Source organism: Anguilla anguilla, chromosome 10, assembly GCF_013347855.1.
Source record: "Anguilla anguilla isolate fAngAng1 chromosome 10, fAngAng1.pri, whole genome shotgun sequence".
NCBI lineage: Eukaryota > Metazoa > Chordata > Actinopteri > Anguilliformes > Anguillidae > Anguilla > Anguilla anguilla.
The window spans coordinates 38,012,228-38,040,029 of record NC_049210.1 but is presented as its reverse complement, the minus strand read 5'-3'; the positions used below and the strand labels follow the sequence as shown (position 1 = coordinate 38,040,029).

At 41.4% G+C, this 27,802-nt stretch overlaps 2 protein-coding genes across 2 annotated transcripts; both read left to right on the top strand.

Moving 5' to 3' along the window:
• Nucleotides 1–645: 645 nt before the first annotated feature.
• fsta (follistatin a) lies at nt 646–7,093 on the top strand. The gene is made up of 6 exons (XM_035435696.1): nt 646–909; nt 2,423–2,614; nt 2,859–3,077; nt 3,336–3,560; nt 4,047–4,277; nt 5,960–7,093. The coding sequence occupies exons 1-6, from the start codon at nt 816–818 to the stop codon at nt 6,046–6,048; spliced, it is 1,050 nt and encodes a 349-aa protein (XP_035291587.1). The 5' UTR covers nt 646–815; the 3' UTR covers nt 6,049–7,093.
• A 701-nt stretch (nt 7,094–7,794) lies between these two features.
• ndufs4 (NADH:ubiquinone oxidoreductase subunit S4) lies at nt 7,795–19,448 on the top strand. Its single transcript, XM_035435740.1, has 5 exons — nt 7,795–7,945; nt 10,278–10,356; nt 17,916–18,088; nt 18,996–19,069; nt 19,262–19,448. Exons 1-5 carry the CDS (start codon nt 7,863–7,865, stop codon nt 19,363–19,365), a joined length of 513 nt encoding a protein of 170 aa, XP_035291631.1. The 5' UTR covers nt 7,795–7,862; the 3' UTR covers nt 19,366–19,448.
• The last annotated feature ends 8,354 nt before the right edge of the window (nt 19,449–27,802 follow it).

Here is a 27,802-nt window from a genome sequence, read left to right as displayed (position 1 = left end):
GAAAAATATCGGTTATCAGCGGACAAGTTGAAAGGGGAGACACGCGAGAGACAATTCAGTGTTACTACTACTATTATTATTATTATTATTATTATTATTAGTAGTAGTAGTAGTAGTAGTAGTAGTAGTAGTAGTAGTAGTATAAAGAGATATAGGCGCAATACATCTACGTATTCATATTAATACCTGCTTAATAACGTTATTGGCATCGAGGGATTCAGCATTACATTGTAAACTTGGATTTGAAACATAGGAAATGTGCTAACTCATACAAACTAATGCAAGTCTTAATAGTGAGCATCAACGCTAATGTGTAACGTAGGCTATTAAGTGATAAACAATCACGATAGGCTAGTAGCCTATGCCTTGAGGGAAAAAATCCAAAAGCCTGTGCCTTTCTACAGAAAAATAAACGTAAAACTTAATGAATACAATACTCTCTCGCACTCTCCCTCTCTCTCTTTAACTATCGCTCTCTCTCATATGAATATCGCTATATTAATCCACTTCAGTTCCTTCTCTGTTCACTATGACGCGCGCACTACACATGGTCTCCCACTGTATACTCTTGCAGCGAGGGAAAGTTTCGACAAGAGATGTCACCTGATTGGGATTGAAATAACTAAAAAAAAAAAAACCTTTCTCCCCACCCCCACCGATTAGAAGACCGCCCACCACAGACAGTCGGCCTGAGACCCTTATAGATTTAAAAAGAGAGGCTGCATTCACAGACTGACATTCATTCAACACTGCCTTCTTAAGAAGATTACTTTACCGCTGCCTGTTCCAATAGACTCGCTCACTTTGCCTCCAACATGCTAAGGATGCTAAAGCAACGCCAGCTCCAGCCGGGCATGTTTTTCTTACTCGTATGGCTCTGTTATTTCATTGAAGATCAGAAAGTGTTCGGTAAGTGATCAATTACATTATTGTATTGCACCATATTACTTTTTTTTTTTTAAGTTTGTGCCAATAAATACGTTTGTAACGATTTCGCCTGAAGTATGTGGGTGGGAGTGTAAACATTAACCACTCAAACAAACAACATTTTAGCCAACTGATCACAGTGGAAAAGTTTTTATAAATACTTCCAGTTATTTTGACAGAACTTGCTACTTGACTACGTGTGGCATGTGCTTTGCCGTGCAACGGGTTCCAAGGAGCAGGTGCGCTAAAAAAAAGTGCTATTTAAAAGTGCCTGGTTGCCCGATTTCTTCAGCCTACATTTCTGCGTTACCGTGAAACATGCTTTAATTTGCACATAAATCATTTACCACTTGGATTCTAGATAGAATACAATAAAATAGTTCATTTTTACCCAACGCAGTAAACTGTATTATTATTATTATTATTATTATTATTATTATTATTATTGTCGTTGTTGTTGATGTTGTTAATGCTATGGTGTAGGCAATACGCTAGAAAAGCAGCCTACATGAGCATTGTTCAGAATATCTGATGACAACTTCAGGTAAAAATTCCCTTTCAGCTCAGAGATTTGCGGTGGGAAATTTACACGTGGAATAAAATCAATTTATTGCCAGGGACATATGTCGGGATTAACTGTATTACATGATAACATACTGTCATTATAATCGAAAATCCTAACATTTTAGCTTGGATCAGAACCCTGACATTGCTGACCTAAATCGATTGCCACAACGACGAAACCAGAAAGGTTACTTAGCTTTGAGTCATTAGGTAGTTCATGAAATCCAATGCCCAACTCATCCAGAAACTTTCGCCCTGGTGGAATAATTACGAAGTAGGCTAACACAAACCTTGCGTGACTGCATAGCTGGGTCCGTTGCGCCACGGTGCCTAGATTGTTGCGTCTCGCCCTACTCTTTCTTTGATAAATGCTGACTGACACAGATTGCTTTGGGCTGCTTATGAATAGGCTAGATTACAAAAGCAATGTGTGAGAGTGCGTGGGAGAAACCGAATCAAGTATAAAACTATTACTCTTAACAATTGGTATAATTATAATAACTATATGAAAAATATAACATGTAAAAAGACAAACATGTGTTGTAGTTACACATGGCTGCTAATCTAGAAAAACTGAAGCACATATTAATGCGAGTATTTGGTAGTAGGCTCGTGCAAATTTCTGTTTAAGAACCATGAAGCTCCTAACATAAGGAGTAATGGCTTGTCCAAATGGCTATAGGCGCTATGTGGTTGAAAATTTCACGCTGTAGGCTATGCTGCACAGTTTCCAAATTTATTCGACACACTGTCAGTAGATAGACAGAGATCAGGCAGCAAGTGTTAAATTGCAAAATCTGACAAAATACGACATGTGGGAGGAGGACGGGCGGGGGTGGGGGCATAAGCCAAGACATGGTGCGCGTGTTGTGTCTGGGTCAGTGCCCTCAGACGTTAATTCGACTGGCTTCTTTATTTATTTATTTTACAGCTGGTAACTGCTGGCTGCAGCAGGGGAATAACGGAAGGTGCCAGGTCCTCTACCTTTCTGGAATGAGCAGAGAAGAATGTTGTAGAGGAGGTCGACTAGGGACCTCGTGGACTGAGGAAGACGTCCCGAATAGCACGCTGTTTAGGTGGATGATCTTCAGTGGTGGAGCTCCAAACTGCATGCCCTGCAAAGGTGGCTGTCTTCTGTCTGTCTTGGCATTACTTTCTCCGATGCATTTATTTCAACCTGCAGTTGCAAACTGGGTCAATTGCAAGTATTTATAGCAGTCTACTATTTAACACAATTAGTAGCAGTATATTGTTCGACGATGTTTAGCTTGGCTATTTGTGATCATCTGCGATATCCTGTGTGCAAATACGACGCGAGTATATGCATTAATTTGATCCTATTGGCTAAGTGAATAATTTAATTACAGAAACATGTGACAACGTCGACTGTGGTCCGGGAAAACGATGTAAAATGAACAAGAGGAGCAAGCCTCGCTGCGTCTGCGCCCCGGACTGTTCAAACGTGACCTGGAAAGGACCTGTCTGCGGCACCGATGGGAAGACGTACAGAGACGAGTGCGCCTTGCTGAAAGCGAGGTGTAAAGGTCACCCAGACCTCGAGGTGCAATATCAGGGCAAATGCAAGAGTAAGTTATCCGGCGTTGTTTTCCAGCTTTTTACAGGTGTTTACTGTCAGTGGCTGTTGTTGACCATGTTACACCAGTAATAGCCTACTTTAAAATGGGGATTTATAGCCAACTGCTTGGCCGTAGAATTACAACGACCGACATTTATTGCACGATGATAGTGAGAAGGGAGACTTAAGCATGAGATGACGCGAGAGGCACTTTTATTTTTTAAAATGTAATTCTAATTTTGTTTTTCATTTTTTCGACTTTGTACAGAGACATGTCGTGATGTTTTGTGCCCGGGAAGCTCTACGTGCGTAGTGGACCAGACCAATAATGCGTATTGTGTGACATGTAATCGGATTTGTCCCGAAGTAACATCACCTGAACAATACCTGTGTGGAAACGACGGGATCATCTATGCCAGCGCTTGTCACTTGAGAAGGGCTACATGCCTTGTTGGCCGATCAATTGGAGTTGCATACGAGGGGAAATGCATTAGTAAGTACAAAAGCCAACAAATAATATAAAACGAAGCTCTACCATAAGTCTGTACTGTCAAAAGAGCTGGATCCTATTTTCCCATTAATTGACAGTAATAGCCATTGTTATCTATTGGCTATTATCAATATGTTGCACTTTGTACTTACATACCAATGTATTTTGGAGTAATAAATGTATTTATGCTGGTAAAACGTTTCCCGGCTGTTTTATTTTGTTTGTGTATTAGGATCTCGGTTTGCGTGGTAGATATTGGCAATGCAATGACACAGTGCACAAACTAAAATCCACTTGACAACAGTTGAGTCAGCTCAAAGTTTCTGGGACAATAAAAAACAATATGTAAATTAAAAATACTAATCCCTATGCAAATTCCTGTCCAGAATCAAGTATTGTTAGTACTTGGTGTTAGTAAATGGTGGCTACGGAGGTAGCCTACGTGTGTTAGCATGCAGGGAGTTAATGTTCTCTTGTTTTTTGCTGCAGAGGCCAAGTCTTGTGATGACATTCAGTGCAGCGCGGGAAAGAAGTGTCTCTGGGATGCGCGGATGAGCCGGGGCCGCTGTTCCGTGTGTGGCGAGATATGTCCGGAGAGTCGGTCGGACGAGGCCGTGTGCGCCAGCGATAACACCACGTATCGCAGCGAGTGCGCCATGAAGCAGGCCGCTTGCGCTTTGGGGGTTCTCCTGGAAGTTAAGCATTCTGGATCTTGCAACTGTAAGTAATCCATAGAGTGAAAGACATTACCCAGCAGCCTTCACTTCTACAAACCACCCCCCAACCTCCAACCCACAACCCCCACCCTTCCAGAATAAGCCTCAAAAAGGACTTATGAATGAAAATACTTGCAAGACTTCTTGTGCTGGTTTCATTCATTCTCTTTTGTAAAAAAAAAAAAAAAACGTATGAATAACTAAATAGAACAGATGAATCATTTCAAGAGCCATTGAGATACTAATTAACATCATACAACTAACAGGAATATATATTTGAAAACTAACATTGGCATTTAGAATCTTGATACTCAATACTAGATGGGTGTGTGGTCTTCTTAGTAACACACTACCTGCCAGAGCAGGTTGCCTTAAATACTCTTGAGGCCTTTTGATTGCTGTAGTGTTGTTAAACTGAACAGAGACTTCAAGTCATATCTTTGCAGCTTTTAAATGCCATAGCCATAATGTTATTATTATATATTTTTTATTTTCTTGAAAAAAGTGTATTTATGTTTTTGTTATTATTTTATATTTTTTGTTTTGCTTTTGGCTGTAATCAATCACTTCAAATGCACTAAGTTCAGCTATGACATCTATGCCTTCGTGTATAGGAAAAATGCTGGGTATATCTATTCATGAAATGTGCATTAGGTGATTGTAACATTGGTGCCATTTTAGTATGTCATACAATTTGGCCAACATGTGATCTGTCTGTTCACACTGTTCATTCTACCAATGATGCACATTTACTCTTCTTATGTGCTCAATGTTTTGGAGCTGCCATTCATTTTTCAGTAGCCATGATCATCAAAGTTACATTCCAAGACATTGAAGGCTATTTCATCATGTCTGATGGAATAATGCTATTTTCACTGCAAATGACCACTGTTCTCCACGTCTTTGCTTGGACTGAACTTAATTAAATGTGACCATGCCTAAAGGTATGTAAACAATTCCAATGGACCAATTTTATGATCACCTTGTGAATTTATAAATATGGCATTTTACAGTTTGCAGGATATGCAGTGGAAGCTTGTAGAACAATGCTCTCTTGTTTCAACTCGGTTAATAGAAAGCCAGTATCTATCAGCTGAATTTATGTTGCTGTTAGTAGTAGATGTGCTGTCTGTCTGAATTCATCAGAAGTGTGGAGTACTAGGGGATTGCCCACGTCTATTGTCGCTCTGCCTGTGTGATTAATAATTTTGTTTCTATTGTGAAATGTATTGTAGAAAATACCTCAAAGCTGCCTCTTGGCCTGCCCATCTAAAGTGAAGCTGCAATTCAAGGTGTCATCCGGTCTGGTGGCAGCAGCTCTGTCAGAAACAAAGGTTACCTTAATGATGAAAAGCAAAAATCCTAGAACACAAGAGCACTTTTTGCCTTCTTTCAGGAATCTGCCGAAATAGAGGCAAAGCCCATTCAAGCTACACACCCCGCCCCCCCCACCCTACCTTTTTGTAGAAAACCCTGACTTTTTAGATTATGTAGATTTTGTTGCATAATTTGAGATCCCACAGCTCATTGTTGATTGCCGTGGTACGCCATCGACTGCCAAGCCGTGTAAAACGAAACACAAAGCTTACGCTGGGGCTTTTCACAGAGCTTTGAAAACATGCACTGAGATTCTGTGCTGTTGTGATTCTTGTTCATACAACAGCTATCATATATTGTCCCATATAGCCATTAACGAAGACCAGGAGGATGAGGATGAGGATGAAGACCAGGACTACACGGCTTATATCCATTTTTCATCGTTACTGCACGGATAAAAACGCCACCACTATTGGAACCATCCTAGAGCAAGGAATCATGTCCATACTGTACATATGTGTATGCTTATTTATTTTTGAAGACAAAAAAAGAAAAGTATACATATAGTTCGGTCTGCTAGATGTTTATTTATACTGTGTTTTGTGTTTTATAATTTATACATTTATGATGTCTGGCTGACTCTACCATTTTATTTAGGTTTTTTTCACTTGTTTTTCATTGTAATTTCCTTTCTTTTTTATTATGAAGAAATATATTTGTCCAAAGAGAAGCAGTGTTATTTATTGTGTGGTACAGTGCTGCCATGTAAAGTATAAATCTTCTGCAAGCTGTAAATTGCATTCCGTGAGCTGTAAAAAATCTGCTTATAGCTTATCATTCTCTATTTTTCAGATGTTTATTTTACACATAAATGCATGTTAGCCTGTGTGTTTTATTTATTGGGGAATCTGTCATTCACTATTGTACATAAATGTTTCTGGTTTTGTTTACAATTCATTATAACTGACCAAAGGGACTATCTCAATGGTTCTGCAAAAGTACTTTATATGGTGCAGCACAGTAATATTAAAAAATGAGCCTTTTTCCCCAAAAAGTAGGCCAATTTTTGTCCTGAAGACAGAGAACTAATGCAGACAGAGTAGAAATATTCAGTAGCAGTATTCTGTGTTTTCCACATTCAAATATCAATGGCTTTGGGAAGATACTTGATTTGTGTCAAAAATGTGCCATTAACATTTGCCTTTTTTCCCCAATGCAATTTTTCATCATATCCAATGTTCTGCTCCATATAGCTCTTGCAGAGCTCCTAGATTAAGTGGATATACAAAGCTAAGTAACAATATATCAGACTTTATCAATTTACTTTTTTCACATTGTTTTAAACATGCATTTTTATTTTCAAACATGACAAGATAAAACATAAAATCAGTTTGAAAATATATAGTTTTGTATTTTTTTATGTAAATGTAAAATGTATATAAAAAGTTATGATGGTATTTGTACAGATATGAAGAGTGAAAATAAAATAAATTTCCCTTATAATTCATGTTTTTTATTGTCTTTGTCATACGGTGTATTGAACATACCATGGAACAATGGTGCAATAATATGACTGGATCTATTTTGATTATGTTGTTTGGTGCACATAAATCAAGACAGTTCAGGTAATCATCCAAAAGCAGGATTAACCCTGTTATGTGTCAAGTCTTTTTCACTTTGTCCAAAATAATAATGAAGTTAGGCCAAATATGTGACATGAAATCTTCTAATGGTGTACATTAATTAGTTTCCATTTTCAACCTTTTTAAAAAGTTTGATTTACTACTGACATGAAATAGCCTAACAATAGTAGCTCATGCAACTACTATTTTTTACAGTGCAGCATGACAAGTACACGTTGAAAAGAACAGAAAGTTCATAATATTGTGGGTAGTGCAATTTTAAGAATAGGGCTAATCACGTAATATTTGGAGAATAATAATAATAATAATAATTTACACATACATGCACACGCACATTTTTGTACTAACTACAACTAGGCCTGCCAAGTGGTGAGTAAATCAAAGTATATGGGTTAGCATCCATGATTATCTATAGAAAATTACCTTAACATAAAGGTCCATCGGACCTGAGTCAGTGTTAATATACGTTTTGAAATATCTTCGTTAGATAGTAGAAGATTTAATACTAATATACTAAATTGTATGAGGCTAAATCAGTCATGGTGCGCTACAGTACAACTGAACATGTTGAACAGCATCTATTTTGAACCTTTGCGCTTGCCGTAGAATTTATTTTTTACGGTAGGAATATGGCGTCTTCAATGTCACTTTTGGGTCTAAGGCGGTTATCTTTGCTGAATACAGCGACTAAGATTTTGCTGAATTCAACCAGGTAAAGAATGTGACTCTCTAATCAATGTGTTTTGTTACTATTAAACATTGTATTCAGTATCAAGATCCATCCGTACTGGTAAAAGGCGTGTGTACAGCTTCAGAATGACCAGGTGCTACCGTTCGTTGTATAGCCACTAGCTAGCTAGCTTCTGAGAATAGCAAACTAGCCAAAACTGATCGTTGTAACAAAATCCAATTTCTAGACAGGTCTGATGTCATTTGCTAACTTAGCCAATTTCGATTCTGTATGTGTCTGCGCAAGACGTAAAGACTGCATAAACGGACTGACAGATTTCCAGCAATGTCCTTGTAGTCAATTCCTAAATGAACGTTTTGCGACATCTGCGTACTTTGCTTCTGCTTTGCTAGTTAGGAGTTAACGTTAACACAAGCTAGCTAACTCATTTAAACGAGCTAACCAGTCTTCCCAGCATTACCTTTATAAATAACATTTTTGGTAACACGTCATTGTTTCTAGATGACATACCAAAGCTCACCTAGCTAACCAGACCAGCTAGCTAGTTGACGAATTGGCGTTCACATCACCTAGCTAGTTTACATGAATGGTTTGCTAGCTGAGTTGTTAGATCTAATGTTACCTGTAAAGATAACAAGCCAACTGGCTGTTAAGCTAATGTAGCTGGGTTTTATCTGCGTTTGCCCATTGTGAACAGTAAATTGACGCACAACGGTAGTTGTTAGCATTTTCTTGCAAGTTACCTAACGGCAAGGACGTGTTATTAAATGTCCTGTCCCCTGCAGAGAGGGAAGCTGAACGTCGTCATTAGTGAGTAGCGAATACGTATTTGTAAACAGGTCCGCAGGCTAGCTTGCCCTGTCCATGAAATGTACGTCATTACGTTAGATTACGTAAGGTGTTTTCTCAAAATATGTTTGGCTTACACGCATAATTGCACAGTATATATACACACTATATGTCCAAAAGTATGTGGACACCCCTTGATCTGGGGCTGTGTTTCATGGCTTGGGCTTGTTCCCAGTGAAGGCAAATCGTAATGCAATGACATTTCAGCATGACACTGTCCCCAGCCACACAACGAGGTCCATATGTGTGGGTGTAAAAAGTACACAATGTCCTTATTGGTGTTGGTGTCTTTAATCATGAAGTCTTTTGCAGTGTTGTATAGTTATGAATAGGCTATTGAGAGGACAAACTAGACAGCTGTGGACCTGATAAAAATCAGACGTATAATGTCAGCCATCAGCCCCGTTTTCTGCAAGCTTCTGGTAATGAATGAAGTGTCCTTATGAGCCCAACAGTCCAATATGCTGTTTCATACATAGAACAATATGCTGTTTCATACATAGAACATTAACTGCCAGGGCACCATCAGAAGAAAAAAAAAAATTCCCTCGATGCAGCCTGCTCATCAGGGTGGTATTAATTAGCATTTGTTCATTAAATAATTCAAGAACAAGCGACTCATCTGAACTTCACACTGATCAACCACCTCACTCTTTCCATTCTCTGTGAGAGTGTTCTCTGTGAGTTATCTGCTGCACAGCACTGTGCAAGACAAGTTTCAGGTCCAAACTGTGATAGGTCAACCAATGATATTGTAACTGAAAGGCGTAAGAAAAGCGTCTGCACCAATATCAAGCTGCACGATTTTGCAAAGTTTCTTGGCATGGGGCACCCGCAGAGTCGCTAGTTCGTCAAATGTTGTACTGTTCAAAGAACTGGCGCGATTACGCAGATGAAAGAGCAGGGTGGCACGGCGCCACAGCCACATTGTCCGAGAAGAGCCCCTCTGTACGAGGAAAGCCGAGCAGAGCCTCGCGTCAAAGTCTGAAAAGTGCTGATCCGCCATCGTCCCCATCCCCCCCTCCTCCGCCCCCTCACTGTTGGAATGGTGCCCAGCTCAGATTCCATGGCCGGGATTGGCCTTGTCCTCTAATGACACACTGTGAATTGGGGGGGGTAAGTTAGAGAAAGAGTCTTTGCCCTCAGCAGTGTCAGTTATTTTCTGTTCTCAGTAAGTCAACCCCCCCCCCCCCCCCCCTGTATTTGCACGGCAGGTGACAGTTGGCCGGTGGCCCAGCACCGTCTGCGACCTACCGCTAAGTGGGATTCCCGGCAGAGCGAGCTGACCGGGCCAGGAGGGATCTGCCCGTCCTCTCTTTTTTTGTTTTGCATTCCCCTCATCCTCCTCTCCTCCTACGGGACGGCTCGTTTCGGCCGGCGCGTTCACGCACGGTTGTTTGTGTTCGCGTTCAAGCACGACCGCTCGCGTTTGCGTTCGCGTTCGCGTTCACGCCTCAGGCTCCTGGCTGAAGCGTCTCTCTCTCTCTGGCTTGTTGTCTTGCAGGTCCGTGAGCGCCTCGGCATGCAGGCCGGCGGAGAAGGCGGAGCGCGAGTCGCAGCTCATCACGGTGGACGAGAAGCTGGTGAGGGTCCCTCGCCCTGAACGTGCCGGCCTGCGTTCACCTTCACAGTCTGAACACTTTCACTGGACCACATGTCTGGAGTGGCTACTGAGGCCTATTCTCACCTAGTGCTATGAACGCACACTAATCCAACCCACTCCATTCGCCAGATGATTTCAGTAACTCATCAGTGTTCAGTCAGTGCAACACAAAGTAATGTTTTCAGCTGTCATGCATTGTCGCAGATTGAAGGTACAACAATTTCATGTTCACAGTTCGAAAGGATGGTATGACTTTCAAAACTGCATCATCTGCTGTTTGCTAAATGTTAAAATATAATGCTGTGTTTATCAGAAATGAGCATGAATGCAGTTTATGACTGGTAATGAATAATTGTTATTTAACAGTTTAACAGCCAGTGGCATGGGATGTGCTGTACTGTGGAGTGTTTGTGGGAGGGATGGTTTGGAGTGGGCGCAGGGTAGTGTGCATTAGCGATGTGGGTACAGGGCAGGTTCAGGAGGTGAGTAGGTGTGGTTCGGAGCAGGGGGAGGTTTGAGGATGTGTGTTTGGGGCAGGAAAATGCATGAGTGGTCACGTTTGTGGCAGGGTGAGGTTTGAGCAGACGTGTTTGGGGCAGGGTGAGGTTTGAGCAGACGTGTTGGGGCAGGGGTAAAACGAGGTGGCCAGCCTCTCCCAGACTGGTGGAGCAGTCAGACTGGCACTGGCCCTTAACCCCTTAACTGCCTCTCAGCTCCCAGCTGGGGCCACTGTGAAGTAAAGGGGAAAAGAGGCAGAAAAAAGAAAAGAGAAGTGCAGAAAAAAAGCATAGACTCCCACTCAGAAGCCAGCCATTCTCAGACTGCCGGCCACAGAGCTTTCATTGTGACATGAAGCTGGGCACAAACAACTCGGCCCACAGAACGTGGTGTGGCCACGAAGCTGTCTGCTGCATGCGCACACTGTAGCTGTCGGGCGTTTCGTAACACGGGCACCGCAAAACGGCTAACGCCGCATTGCTTATGCTCGCTTTACTCTCTTCCGTACAAAGCGCTAACGTGCCGACCGTTTTATGTACTGATGTGTATCCAGTCAAATGAAAGCAGAAAAGCGCAGTTATGTGATTTGTGCACAAGCGCAGCGGAAGCCCGGGCAGGCCTGTTTTTTTCTATCAAGCCAGGTTCTATCAGGCCAGGTTCTATCAAGCGCTCGCATGTGTACTAGGCTGAAGGGAGGCGTGGAGGTGTGGCCCCTGGGTTCCCCCTCTGGAGCCTGCCATGGCCTGGCCTGCTTTCCTTAGCCATTGCAGTTTGATTCCGCGCGTTGTGCCTCTAGACCACTTGGCGGCCTGGCCAGTGACACAGAGTTTCACGCGGGATGTCCGAGGGCAGCTGCTTACATCCTATTGGGCGGAAAGGAGAGAGTTCAAGCAGGGAGAGGATGACCCAAATAAAGGAAATTCTAGAACCTTTAACTGCTTGTGAAGCTTTTTTTTATTGAGCTTGTCAGAGAGCACTTAGAGTTTAACAAGTCTGAAGGAAGGGGATTTGGGGAGGGGGGGAGCAGGTGATGAGGAGGGGGGGGCACGGAGGGTGCATTGAACAGGTATTCAGCGCTCAACGGTCCCTTTGTGCCAGCCTGCTGATTTGGCATGCAGCGATGGTCCCTTCAGTGCAATTTCACCTCATTACCAGCACAATGCTCATCATTGCGAAGGCAAAAGCCTTCCTGGTAAATATTCTTCAGTCTAACCAAGTGCACCTTGTCCACGACTTTAAGCAAAAGGTATCAAGAGAGCGTTGTGTTTTGTCGGATCTTGCTCTACATTTCTTTCGTTAGCTTCGCCCTCTGAACATTCCAAGACGAGCGGCATTCAAAAATTCTTTATTCAAAGTTCAGAACAAAGCGCAGTGCGGTTAGATTGAACGGAGGTCTTTGTCAGGCAGATTCGGCAACAGACCTCCAGTGTAATCTGTCAACCCCCCACTTTACCCTGACCACCACACACACACACACACACACACACACACACAAGCACGCACATCTCAAGTGTCTGTTTTGTCTGGTTGCCCCTCACACGGCATTCTTGTGCGAAAAATTTCAAGGCCTCAGTCTGGAGCACTGGGTCAGAGGATGTGACCGTTTGAAGGGGCTAGACAAGAGGCTTCATGCATTATCCGCTAAATAGTATTTCATTTACTTAACACTCAAGAGAGAGTAACCTTTAAAGGGCTCTCCAGCGGCGGCCGTTCCCGCTCTGTCGAAGAACGAGAGACACGGACATGCAGGCTGGTGCGCTGGGCTGGATTTCATTAAACCCCACCACTCACACTCAAACACACACACCGTTTCAAGAATTCCTTTAGCATGCGTGTGCCTGTTAAATTTTGCTCTGCCCACACACGGTATTTTGTATGTATTTTTTTCTTTTTAATCAAATTGATACCAAAAAGTCTGCATTGTATACTGGCTTGTGGGATTGCTCTAGTTGCTCTAGAACGCGGTGAAACGTATCGATCGCATCCCTCTGTAACGGTATGGCTACCGTTACGCACAGAGCAATCGTACACTGGTGCGCGACCGGTTACGGAGTCAGACAGCTGTGTCTGCAACGTTTAGAGTTTGAAACCCTGTCCTGTGAAATTACTGCAGCAGCTGCGCAACCATCCTTACAGGAGTGTGAGAATGGAGAACATGGATACCGTATATACAGTGCTCTCCTTCAAGTGCACTGTATATACTGTATGTGGCAAAACTGAGACCGTTTTCGGGCTGACTGCTTGAACAGATCAATTTCGTTTCAGTGCCTTCGAATTGCAGAGGAGCCATCTTGTATAACAGGTGGCTGCATGCGGGTTGTGTTTTAATGGTAAATATCACTGACTTTTAAGGCCAACCTTTCATGATTTATGACTTGAAACAGATAATATTTTAGCTTTTACCCCTGGTCTTGTTCATCATGCTGCCTCCACATGGCTCCTAGGCTCTTGGCGGTGTGAAGAAGTTGTTCCCTTCTTTGTTGACAGCAGTTGGCTGCAGTGTGTACAATGAAGTGGCGTTCACCAGATCAGATTGAGCGTTGAAGTGGTTTGTTGAGGCTTGCTTACCCTTGACCCAAGAGCAGCCTGCTCCCACTCTAAGAGTTAAGACACTTCTCACCTGTCTCCGAGCTGTGGAAGCTGTACGATTCTGCTCGGTGTCCGTCGGTCATTGGCATGGCTTCCTTGCTTGATCCTGATCTTTGCAGATGAACTGACTGACTGGCCACTCGGTCTTACACCCTGCAATGTAATCTGATGATATCACACAATGTTCTCAAAGCCTACTCCGTGAGTACCATTGTATCTCTTTCTCTGTCCACACTCAACACTTGTCTGCCTTCACGAGAAGACACGCTAAGAACATGACCACCACAGTGTAGAGCCACACAAATTAGAATTGTCCCAACGTATAGCCGACATTTTTTTCTTTAGCAACATTTAGGCATTTTTTATTAATTCCGGGAGTGGTACAAAAAGGCCTCTGATCTTCAGAAGTGCTCAAAGCTGTAAAAGAATTCTCAACGCCGTTAGACTGCTAAATATTCCGCAGAGGTTTAAGACCTCCCTCTGGAATGAAAGCGGTATCGAGCAGATGGGTCGGGCGTATTAGGTTTGTCTACGGCCCGTACAGTAAGTGGATCTGCATGTGTGGCGGGCCAGATGACGGGAGTTCCATCTGCTAATTGCTTTTCAAGTCCGCATTTTTTTAGTGCCGCGTAACCCGGTCCCCACAAACATCGACTGCTTTTGAAATGTATCACCAGAGGAGCACCCGTCTGCCCCCGACAGATGATATTTTCATCGGGGCTGGAAGATGTAACAGCGAGTAAATTTCACCGCACAGAGCGTAAGTGGCGTGTCATTGCGCAGTGATGGATCGCGCTATTCCCAGTTTGCCGTGTGTATTTTTTTCCACCCCTTGTTCTGGCGCTCTAACTAATGACCATGAGGAGGAACGAAAGTGAGAACGTCGGTCAGTAATTTTCTGGAACCCACTTTAGTCATACACAAAAATAAACTGAAGTTAAAGGTTTTTTTGTTTGTTTTTTTAGATTCAGAGGACAGTTTAAAGAGGGCTTCTTGTTCACTTGGGTTAAGAAACAAATGAAAAATGTATCGATGAAACCAATGTGTTTCACCAAGATGCCTTCAGAGGTTCAGAGAACAGGCCTTTTGTCATTCATCTTGATGTTTATGTGGTAGCCTATATCTTTACACAACATGTTATCTTTATCAGAAAGACCATTCTTGTCAGTGACTGGCTAATCTATTTGGACAGGGTGGCTGTAGAAACCTGTTAAGTCAGTAAGTTACGGAAAAAGATCATCATCTGTGAATCAGTCCAAACTATGTAAGGGTCACTCATGGACTGGAAGTCACTTAAAAAAACTACTGGGAAAGAACTGGTCATGGAGATACTTGGCCCCAGCTTCTGATAGTTGAGTTGACTTTTATTTTATGTGGGATATGCACCTGCCAGGGACAAATGCTGCTCATAAACAGAGCGTTGCGTCTCTGTTTTTGCTCTGTATAGCTCGTTTATAGCGGCCAGAGGTTAGTGCGGATGACGGCACCGCCAGCAGTTTGAGCGTTCCACCGAACTTTGCTCTGCGGCACGTCAACGACGTCCCGAGACCTCCACTCCCGGAGTGCGTTCTTGATGCGATGCCGCTCCAACAGGCCGACAGACGTCCCCACAATGCTGCTCTAACAATGGCTTTCCCGTCAGAACAGAAAAGATGACGGTCTATGCCGTTGACTTTGCATTTGCTGGACTTGAGCCACATTGAGCATTCGCAGGATGAGCAGGGATAACGTGGCATTTTGGGCTCGGAGGCTAATGAACTGTCACATGTCGAGGTCATACAAGAGGAATTGGAGAGAATCGCACAGGACGAGTGACTACAGTCTTGTGCAGGGCATGCAACACAGATTTCCAGCTTGTAATGTAACATAGCTACATTACGAGCCTATGACCTTCAGAGTAGACCACCTGTTTTTTAGTCCTGCTAATGATGGAACGTTAATTAATATGAATTAAGTTGCCCTTGCTATGTCTGGACAATATAATGTCCGTGCACCTGCTACGAAATTGAGAGGACTGGGAATTTTTGGGAAGCACACGACTATCTGACTAGTTTCTTCGAATGATCTGCGAGCGACTGTCCATGCTCTCGCACACAGACATTTGTTTGTGACTGCTTTATGGCTTAATTGATACTGTAGTTATTCATCTGATGTCACATCTGCTGTGTGCATTTTCATCGTCTCAACATATGACGGCAGGGCATGTTTTGTTTTGTAGGTTTTTTGCCTGCGGTTAGAGAGCTTCTGCAAAACCACAACACAACCGTTTTTCATCCAGTTCTCTTTTATTTTCTTCTTTGAAGTGACCTTGATTTCTTTTCGCTCTCAATGTTTTCCATTTGGCCCCACATTTTGCTCTTTAAAAAACCGTGCTTGTTTTGCACTGGAAGCCTCTGTAAAAACAGGGAACAGTCTGTAGCGCGGTAGGTCTGCGGTCCGCGAGTCTGAATCCTCTCCCCTGCTCTTTATTCCTAGAAAGGCCGTAGGTGTCAGAAATCTCGACACGCTCTGGCGTGACGGAGACTTTGCGAGCCTCTCCTGGCGACTCTTAAGCCGGGCCATTCTGTCTGCGTACCCAGGTATTGTAGACCCCTGAATAGTGTCAAACTTCATAGTTCTCATTTTGCTTCCTGTACGTTTAAGAAAAGTGGCCACAGTGTGGGTTTTCCCTTTGTAATCTCCTTTCCTAGTTTTCCCTGGGAGCACCACATTCCAGCCTCCGTCGCTCTTGTTGTATAGGGCTTTGTGCCCCTGTCCCTTCTGTAGTCTCCCCTGAAGCAGTTATTTTTTTTTTCTCCTTAATGTATTCAAGAATATCATGGAAGTCTAGACTTTGAATATGTTGGGCGGTGAATCGAATGTACAATGTGTTTGAATCTGCAATCGTGACAACATGTTTACCAACCTTGCGCACACTTTTATAGTTACTTGTGGATTAGCTACTTGTGTGAATTAAATACGACAGAGAACTTTTGCTGTAGTTTACCACATAGGTTTCTTTACCAAGTACTATTTACGTAGGCAGATAACTTTAACTAAGTGAATTTGAAGTGTCCTGGAAAAAGGCAGTTAACGTTTGAAAATGAAAACCTTAGAAATGTGGTCTGCTGTCTCTTCTGAGCATGCTCCCAAGTAAATGCTTTCATAAAAGGCATATTTAGAAACCTTTAGTCCGGTATCCAAACAAAACGCTTTAAACAAACTTTATTTTTCCTATAAAACAATCCAAGCTGCTTTAGGCTGACAGCATCTGGAGTGTTGGAAGAAAATTTTAAAGGTCTGCGATGTGTTTACGGAGGATTAGGTGATGTGTGTTTACCATAGTCTGGATTATTAATACTATGGCGGTAATGACTAACCCGTACATGTGCTAGGACGGAAATTGCCATCCATCTTGAACAGTCTTTCTTTTAGTAGAAGAACATTGAACAATTCTCGGCGTAGAATGGGCTTTACTGTATAGATATGGGCACATTGATCATATTCTTTTGATTAACAGCAAATTAAAGCAGTAATCCAAAATTGTTACAAATATGGTAAAAACCCAGGCATTCTTTTTACTCGTCTCTTTCGTTTCGTTCTTCTGCAGGTAATGAACGTGAGTAATGTTCAGACAATTTTAATGTCGACCAAATGGGGACTTAGCCTGGAACCCATTGCTGAAGAAATAACCGTGATTGAGAATGCCTCAGCCTGATTTCAGCCCAAGTTAACTCTTTTGAAAAGAAAATGTTTTGGGAAGTGAATCACACATTAATTTTACTCACCATTTAGGATGGCGGCGTTTTGAATTGCTTACAAAACGAACACTGTGTTGGCTTTACAGAACGCTTTAGAAAAACCCACCATTGTAGCAGATACATGCACTGTATATGGCTTCTTAGTTCATAACGTGTATCTGCTGATCGACTTTGCAGATCAGAGAACAGATATCGAGCCCGCTTTTGTGTCGAGTTTAAGCGAAAAGCTTTGTACAAATCACCTGGCAGCTAAGCGAAAGCGATGTGTTTTTTTTTTTTCCCAGCTAAAAGACAGGGAAAATTTGATTCTTTGAAGTCATAATGGCCGTTGAAACGTGTGAAATTGCGGTATTGAAAGGAGGGGACCCGGTCTCCCAGCCTTGGCCCGGCTGCTGGCTGCGAGCTGGGAGGTTTGTCAGTGTTTTGTCACCGACTTCCCGTCGCTTGTTAGCTAATTCCCTGGGGAATTGTACTGGGTTCACTAAAGATCGCTGAATAGAATCCCTTTTGCCCCAGAATATGCTTGTTTTTTCTTTTCTTTTTTCTTTCTTTTTCTTTTTAAAATATGATTTTGTTAATTACTCAGGTTTGATTTTTTTTTGTTTTGTTTAATTTGTTTAGATACTGTACTTAAAATATGTGCGGCTCTGGCTTGGACTGTTAGCAGAAATGTGGCCCGCAGCCTTGTCTTACTTATGCTTTCCTGTCCCAGGACATCACCTCTTTGACCGGGGTTCCAGAGGAGCACATCAAAACCCGAAAAGTGCGCATCTTCGTGCCGGCGCGGACAGCCATGCAGTCCGGGGTCAACAACACCCGCAAGTGGAGGATTGACTTCGACACCAGAGAGCGCTGGGAGAACCCGCTGATGGGCTGGGCCTCCACGTACGTTTCCCTCGCTGTCCCCATTAAGTACACACCTGCTTTAAACACACTTCACATTTACACACCTGCTTTACACAGACTTCACTTCTACACACCTGCTTTACACAGACTTCACATCTACACACCTGCTTTACACAGACTTCACTTCTACACACCTGCTTTACACAGACTTCACATTTACACGCCTGCTTTACACTCACGTCACATCTACATGCCTGCTTTACACACACTTAACATCTTGAGAAAAATGTGTGTTTCTCTCGCCAACCTCATGTACCACACATTTGCTTTATACACATTTCACAATGTGTGTGTGCATTCAGGCTTATTTGAAATCCACCTCCTTCACACAAAAAAGTGCCAGCCAAACCTTTAGAAAGCGTAAAAAAATTTCATACTGTACACATGGCCATCCTGAAATGGAGGGGAAAATTAGGAACAGCGTCATTATATGTTTGGTTTTTGTTTAAAAAAATAAAATAAAAATTATAATCAAAAAACGCAACGAAAAGTGGTAGTAGCATTGTTTGAACAGCTGGAAAAACACCCCAGATTGTCTGCACTGCACTGTCATGTGACTGCTTCACTTAATGAATACTGGAAATTAAGTGCACTAACTGCAAAATGTACAGATGTTGGCTGGATGAATATATGATTTGTATTATGGTTCTAGGCTAGGTTGTCATAAGTGAACCTTTAGCACTTTAATCATGTTGCACAAACTCTGGGAGTTGTGAGCCAGCTCTTGCTTTGAAAACGTTAGTGGATGCACTTAAGTTAATATGCTCTTCAATTGTAAGTCTCTCTGGATAAGCGTGTCTGCTAAATTATTTGCAATGCAGCAAATAATGCATCACACGCAATTTGGATTTATTTTCTGCATGTTTTTCTTTGTACTCTCTTGTAGGGCTGATCCTTTGTCCAACATGATCCTCACTTTTAGTTCCAAGGAAGACGCTATTGCTTTCGCTGAAAAAAACGGTAAGCTTTCCTGGGGCTTTGGCTACGATTCGCATCCACTTACTGGTACAGAATCGACAAGGTGTGTTCATGGGTGGAACCACTGTTGATCACATAATGGTTGAGAGTGTTCCTCAGCCATCAGTGAAACAACTGATAATGGTGGTCTGAATCCAAATGTAGTTTCGATTTGTTTTGTTTTTATTTACGCAGGCTGGAGTTACGACATCCAAGAGAAGAGGACATCCAAACCAAGAGTCAAGTCCTATGGGGCCAATTTCTCATGGGACAAAAGGACCAGGAGGTCCGCGAAATAAACGGACTTACTGTCCGTCCACTTAACCCTTTGATATTTATACACTTGCATTAGAATCTGAATAAAATTACACGAGCGAACGTCTCTCTGTCATACTTTTCTGTCATAACCTCAATGCACCTGAACATATTTCAAGCTATTAACTATCTGCCTTGATTTAGCCATTTAAAGGCCATAATCTCTCACACTGACCTTTTCTTATGGTTTCTCTTTTGGTTTTGTTTTTTAGCTTCTATTTTTAATGCCTATTTGTTTAGTCTCACAAATGTCTTTAAAGAATTTCCCATTTACAAATGGCCATTATGGCAATATAGGGAGATAGGTATCTCTAGAAGGCGAATGCCCCCCTCTCATGGAACTGGGCAATAACTCATCTCCTGAAACTGGTTCAGGGATCTTGTGGTACTGCTGGTAAGTCATTCCGGGATTGCCATATTGGAGCAATAACAAGGCTTTTGAAATGGACGCAGGATTCCATGCTCTTGAAATGGAACACATTGAGCTACCAGAAGTAATGTAAGTATTGGATAAGAATGCCACATATTAAATTTAAATTAAAATCAGTGCCTCTGTACCAGTAATTGTGGAAATAAATTGTTCAGAGGCACACATTTTGACAAATGGGTGTTAACACTTATACCTGTGCATATCCCATTTCTTCGCTGTCAGCACTTTAAAAAAAGACAAAGTTTTATTAAGAGTAATACTGCAGCACTAAATTCAGTCTGTTCGAGTAATCTGTGGCCTGATGCCCTACAGTGCATTAAAAAGCTCATGAAGTGAGCTCTGGTTTTTTGCTTTCAAAAGTTGTTACAGATGGTGAAACTACATTCAACATCACTGTTATGCCTTCTGCTAGATAAATGGGGAGATAAAAAATCAGAAACGAACCCAATGTCTAATGTCAAAACCATTTAACGTTTCAAACCTCTGGACAGCTTTATAAAGTTGCCCAGACATGGTTAATTATGACGAGTTCATCACAGCTGTCTGCGTAGGCTACTACTGCCTTTGAGAGCATTTCGTAATGCTAATGTCTATCAGATGCGTCTTTCAGATGTAACATGCATTATGTAAATGCCCCGTGCTTAAGTTCGGTTAGGTTATACCGCTTCCAGCGTTTACTGTTTTTTTTTTTTTTTTGGGTAAACCGTGTGGGCGAGCGTTCCCGGGTCGTCCCCGATTCGAAAGGAAAAAGTGAATCGGTGTCAGGCTTTGAAAGGGACACTGGAGGGATATGTTTTCCTTCCACATTTCACATTCCACTCTGTGGTCGTCAGCGATAAAAATAGCTGTTTAGTTAATTTTCTAAACAAATATGCAATCGTTTGCTTTTTGTTCAATCCATGCAGGTTTGACAGTGTTATCTTTGAAATGTTACAACTGATGATTTACAGTTTTAACCTAACGCTCAGTCCATTTCTATGTTATTATTATTATTTAAATTTTTAGTAGCAGGATTGGAGCTTCACTCCAAATGTAAACATATGATTAATTATACACATATTCAGTGAAAGGAATTTTAAAGCCACACTGATATTAGGTTTATGCCACTTAACTACCAATTGTAACTTCTGTCATAAAATAAATGTCAGGCTTATCAGATTATATATTCTTCCCATGACTTTAGTCTAGAGAGTGTCATGATAGAGGACCTTACTAGTCCAATTGACTAGTCATGCCATTCAGTCTTCCCATTTTTGGAAGCAGCTAACACATCATAGTTTCCATGCAATCACTTATTTGCCAAAACTTGATCTGATGACATCTTTGGTAAATTATATCTCTACAAAAACACATATCTCTACAAAAACACATGAGCATGTGTGGTCACTGTGGTAATTTCTATAGGAGACCCTAAAAAGTACCAAAGTCTTGGTGCTGGATATCTATTGGGCATAAATTGGTGGATGGTATACCTGCCATCCCAGTGAGGTTTGATGCGCTTGAAAGATAACAGCTCCAATACTGTGCTAACAGCCTGCATGCAGGGACTGACTGAGTGGCAGTGGACCTTTGAACAAGTCCTGGGTCAGGTGACCTTGCAAGCCACTGCCAACAGCCCGTACAATACAGTACACTACATCTGCACCTTAATACAAGAATAGAGCATGAGTAATGCCTTTGGTCGCATGGAGGATAAATTAAGTCACACTCCCCTGACCTTGCTATGAATCAATCATAGCATTTCTGTGGGGAGTCCCTGTTGCAGAGCTCTCAGCTCAGAATGCTGGTCAACACTCAGTTCTTAATAAGATATCTTCCAGTGCTGAATGTACTGCATCCCATATTGTCTTTTAAACATGGGACATATTCTTCTCATACTTTTTACTCACTCCTTGCCTTCTCAGTTATTTTCACTATTTCATACTTTCTAAAACGTATATATTTTCACATCTCCGAACACTAGAAAAACAACGGAGAGGCAGTTAACCATCCTGTCTTCTTCAAATGATGCAACCCAATGTAATTGTTTCTGTTAAGGAAAATAGCAAAATACTAAAGAATGAAAGCAATGGATATATTGGCCAAACAAAAAAAAAAACACAAAAAAACAGACTTGATTGCCAAGTTCTCTTTAACCACAAACCAAGAATAGAGTTCCATTTATTACACTATATAATAGTTGAACATTCCATAGTGGAATGCCAATAGAGATCTCAACTCTCCAGAAATGAAATGGCTAGAACCTTTTTTTTTGGGGGGGGGGGGGGGGGGAGTAAGAGTGTAACTCCACCTACCGTACCTTTGATGCCTCAGAGCAAAACAAGCTTAGTTAAATGGCAGTGGAGCACAAAAACCTGACACATATGACCCCCCTCTCCAAAAAAATAAAAAAGTCCCCTTCAAGTCCTCTTCAAAGGATCACTTTTAGATTGGGCGGATTCCTCTTCAGTTCCTCGGACAAGACTCAAGTAGGAAGGCCCTCTCGTGGATCTAAAAGCGCACCACTACATTGCACACTCTTTTTCTGCTCTCCACCGGCTCCTGTATCATTTGTCTCCACGTTCCCATTCATCACCAGCAGGTTGTGTGCTTCTGTCCTTTAAGGGTACTTGTGAGCCACCATCAAGGGCGAGATCAAAGTCGCTGTTGACCAATTACTCGTAAGGAAGTGGTGTGAAGGTTGATGTGCCCGAAGAGACCATTCTCCATTTTGTGTTAATGAGGGTCTGTTTTATTAAAGTTAGGCAAAAGGGGAATTGGCAGATGACTTGCCTGTTATTTCCATTTGAGGCCCAAGATGTTTGCTACCAAGAGAAAGTGAAATGTCTACTTTACTGTTTCATTCATTATTACACTTTTGATGATTAACAGTACTAACTGAATATTTTAGTTAAAACCTGTAATTACTTCCACATAGTGTATTAGTCCAAACCACAGTCAGGTACTGTAACTGTTTTTGGTTCTCAATGGCATTAATTTTATTATATGTAATATACCAGGGATATTAAATTAATTAGCTAAGTGATGATTCATTCATCACAGTGGTTTCAAATTTTACCCTATCGGAGAGCTGATTTATAAGAAATCACTCAGGTCAGCAAGATAGAACAGATATGATCTGTTCTATCCTTTTGCAGTTTTATCTTGCCATTAACTTTTTTGTGTGCTGTTTGATCTGTCATTGCTTGTCTTTTTGAGTCTGTATTTTTTGTTGTTGTTGTTGTCCTGTTTGTCCTTATTTTACTTATCTTTTATCTTAACCCTTTTCAGTAACTTCAAACACTGCTGAGTTGTAACTGTATTATTATGTAACTGTTCCATAATAATAATAATAATAATAATAATAATAAATCAATGTCTTAAAACACATAATGCAGTCTTTTAAACCAAGCCCTTCATACTGGTAACAATAGCACATTCTGACTGTAAGATTCCACATAGGCCTCAGTGCCAGCAGGACACTCCTTTTGTCATATGAGATTTCTGTAGTCTTTCTGTAGTATTATGATCTGGTGGCCTACAATTCTATGGAAGAGGCTACACATGCTCATGCCACCTGTTCTGTTCTTATTGTGCCTATTGTATTCGGTGTGGGTAAACAAGTGCTTAAAAAAGGTGACAAATTTACAGGAATACAAATCATTATATATGTGTAATAATAAATAGAAGAACTTCACGCATATGTCAAAAGCCTGTCTAACAATCTATGTATGGTCCAGAAATAATAAATAATAAACTCGGGTTGAAAGAAAAAAGCAAAAATTAAACGTATATCCGGAAATATATATTTTCTCCTGATATGCGTTTTACTCTCACTTAAAATGTGGACTTCTATGACAGGTGTTTTTAATCATAGATTATATTGTAGGGCTAAACAAGTTTCTGGAACGCAGTTTTCCCCCTGAAGGATTCTTTACGCTTACTGTCATATTTTATTATAATCTCACCGTATGCTAAATCGTTTTATCCTTCAGCAACTGGCTCTTAGGTAATCCTCTACCTTCGGTGTCCGTTTGTTCCCATATCAAATTAATTTGTCTGGGCTTGGCCCGGCGACTTTGCAGTTGCACAGGCACTGTAGTGGTCGCTAAACCACAAAAATGTTAGGAGCAAAAATGACACGCACGTCGACTCATCAAAAGCGCACTTGCTGCAGGTAAATGGAAGCTAAAGGACTTCGAATTTGCTATGTACTGTTACAAACATTTCCAAGTAGACTACGTTTTAGGGCGCAATAGCTGTTACGTCGCTCTTTGGCCGAAAGAGTTAATCGATGGGTTAGTGAGAAGAGAAAAACAGAATCGGTCCTCTTTCCTGTCCCGTTTGAAGAAGATGCGAGTTGGCAGCACTGGAAAAGCTTGAAGATTAATGGTGTAAAGGGGGGCTCTGACAGCCTTTCCGCCGGTCGCGGTCCTCCTGGGTGGGCCGATTGGTCTTGGATGTCACTTTTGCTACTTAATCTTGTGTATGTGAAACAGGCTGACGTGCCTGGTGAACTGGGTGGAACTCTGCGTGGACATAAACTGCCCTCTCCGAATCTTATCTTGTTTGAAATACTTTTATATTTACGATATTATTTTTTAAATGACAATGCTCAAAAGTTATAACACAAACACAACCTGGCATATTATTATTATTATTATTATTATTATTATTAGTCTCGGCCATTCAGAATCTGATATAGGCTATCGGTAATAGCCTAATTAAATTTCGTATTTCAGGGATAAATCCACACAATGAGCCTATTTTCATTATTGTTTCAGTGAAGAAGCGGCCTGTAAACTCTTCTGTTGCTTCAACTTGTTAACGCCGACGATGCGATCTTCCAATATTAGACTAAACGGCTTAACTCGCCCAGCCACTGATTGCCACAAATGTCAGGCAAAACAATTCTCCAAGAAATCAGGCAAGGCAAGCGGTTTTAGCTTTTGAACCTACGGCTTAGAGACACTCACCCGCCCTTTTCAGTTCGCAAGTGATCGTGTGAGGGTACGTTTTGAGTAATCACAGCATGCACATCATTTGGAGTTATTCTATGGAATAGAGGGATTCCCAGACAGGCCATTCCTATAAATGAGCAGATGTTTTCTTTTTTGCGGGTGTATGGGGGGCAAACGGGCTACGGCCTTATGGGTAAATCTTGCCAGACGCTCATGTCGAGCTGGCGCTGCGAGGCTCACCAGGTCTAGTAGAGATGCAATTACCAATTCCATTTAGTAAAGGCGGAAAGGGGGCGATATGCATCCATGAGCTGCCACTGAAAACACATTATATAGGGGAAATTCCACTTTACTCAAGAGAGGATTCATTTCCGTACACGGAGAAATAAAGGGGAACTTAAAACTCCTGAAATCTCAAACTGTAACTGATAGGAAAAAAATCGAATGAACACATCCTGTTAATTGTTGAAATCATACATACATTCGTTTTACCGTTGTAAAGTGTATATAAAATACCCCTAGGTCTTGAATGTTAGCGAGTTATTTTCATTATATAGATGATACAGAGTAATCAAGTAGCCTAGCTTGGCCATGCGCCTTCGGCTACTTCACCATCTGCCAAGTTATTCATACAAGAGCTCATTCATGCCACCAGTGACATGTTCAGTGTTTCAGTTATTTCATTAAAGTCAAGGCCTGTGAGAGAGTAGTCACGTGGTTTTGTCAAAAAACTATTCCCAGGAATAGGTATAAATTGGCCTTGGATATATATTATGCAGGTTGAAACGTTCTAAAGACAGCTGTGAATGAATACCAAATATCTACTTTAAAACAAAGCGCGAAGCATTGATATCTGACACCCAGTATATAGCAGCACTGTGCTTTGTTTTCACAAGTAGAAAACTGTAACAGTAACACTAGTTATGTGAACAAGGTAATTAAGATGTGCAATATTTCAAAAGATTACATTTTTTTTGAGATTAGGCTACACAGGTTTTTGATATTTTACTTGGACGACTTGTTAACCTGGTTCTATCTAGTATTCCCTGATACCATTGATTCAGATCAGCCTGAGTGTTATTTTATCACTGGACCCAGATCATCAAACAATTGGATCTACTGATTATTTATTTATTTATTTATTTATTTATTTGTTTTTAAATGCTGGAAGTAAAGCAATATTATGCAATAATATCTTATGTGGTTTGGGTGGTTTCCACATCCAACAACGTTGCATTTAATTACATGCAATGAAGATTCAGTTCTTTAGGGAAAACAGGTGCTTTTTATCCTTGGGAACGGCATGTTTATTTTCACTTTGGAAAGTTACTTTCCTCGGATTCGCTTAAAACATTTGTATTTGATCGTTAAAAGCGTCCCACATGGCGTCGTCATCACGGATACTCTCTGCTGTAAATTGTTTGGATTCGATGCGAAGTTCACTCACTGAGTCGGGTCGACGGCCCCCGGAAAGATCATTACTTTAAAGCCGACTATAACGCAATAATTCATTATTTACACTGATAATAAGGGATTTATTAGCTGTTGCTTGGTTGAATACGTGTGTGTGGTTACCCTACTTTGACCAAGCAGCCAAATGAAGGGAACCTAGATTGCGGCTTCTCCTGTTTGTATTGATTTTAGTTTATCTTAATATGATCATTTTTGAAAATTTACTGTAGAAATCAGAGACTTTACTGACGGACGAAATGTGGTACAACTGCGACCCAGCGAACATATATGTGTTGAATACTCAGTCTAAAATTGCTATATTTGATTGAAAAGTTAAAGTTTTCTAGCCAACTAGGACATCGCCGTGGTTGCTGGGGTGGCATGTCCTGTTGAAACACTGTATACACTGTATATAGACTATGGAAGCCCAAAACAGAGGCACGTAGCTGGCGTACTGCCACCTCAGAAGAGAAGGCTGGGTTCAAGGGCGACTCCTCTGGTCAATTGGATAACAGCAGTCTGCTTTTCACCAAGTGCTTACAAATGGCTTGATATACTTAGACCTTTAGCATAAGGTCTAAGTATGTCTAAAGCTGTTTTATCACACGAAAAACCAATAGCACGACCAGTGATTAATTAGGTCATTTGTTTTGCACCAATCATTGGTTCTGTTGTTAGTTTTGCACGTGTGGTAAGGTTTTGCGTATGCTAAAGGTCTTAGTAGATCAGGTTGAAGTGTAGTCTTATTGCAATAACTGCTGGGCTGCAGAGTGAGAAAAAGCAGTGCCAGTCTCCAGAACTGAAAGCATATGAATCCGACTGGACAAAATTGAAAGAATGTAAAAAAAAAAAATCATGGAGTGGATAAGAAAAAAAAAAAAAAAGGTAAACAGTCAATTCCCAGCATATGGGGAAAATAAATCAGTGCTGTAGGTCCAGACGATTCAAAATCAAAACACCATGGGTCCCCAAGTAAAGACACGCTAACCTCCCGCCAACCTCACAAGGAGAGTGCTCAAGTGGAACCAGAGGGCACGGGGAAGAGGGGAAGCATAAACCCACCGGAACAGAGGCACAGGAAATGAGCCGAAAGAGGCCAGTTTCACCTGCAACTTGTGACAACACAACACAAGGACGAAAGCTGTGAAACACAAACGGACCGCACAGTTTGAGTAGAGCTGCAGCACTGTTACAGTATGATTGCAAATATGTGATTATAATGTTCTTAACTGAACATCTAACGCTGATGTGACAATCACTACAGGCAATTGAAACTATTGGAGTTCTGGAACACTGACTTGGAATTCTGAAGAGAAAAAAAAATAAGAAAAAATTCCAGAAAATCTACTCTTCAAGGGGTTAAAAGCAGAACTTAACATGCATTGTTTCAGTACATATCGAAACAGTGTAAATAACTCTGAATCAGGGAATCGACTGAACTAATCAATAATATTCTGTAGCCCTGTTCAATCATAGTAGATCTAAAGAACTAAAGATAAATCTTTATTATTTAATATTCCATCCCCTCTTCCAGCTGAGTTGATACAATTTTGTTCTGGCTTGAAGAGACACCAGAAATGACAGTATTACCACCCTGCA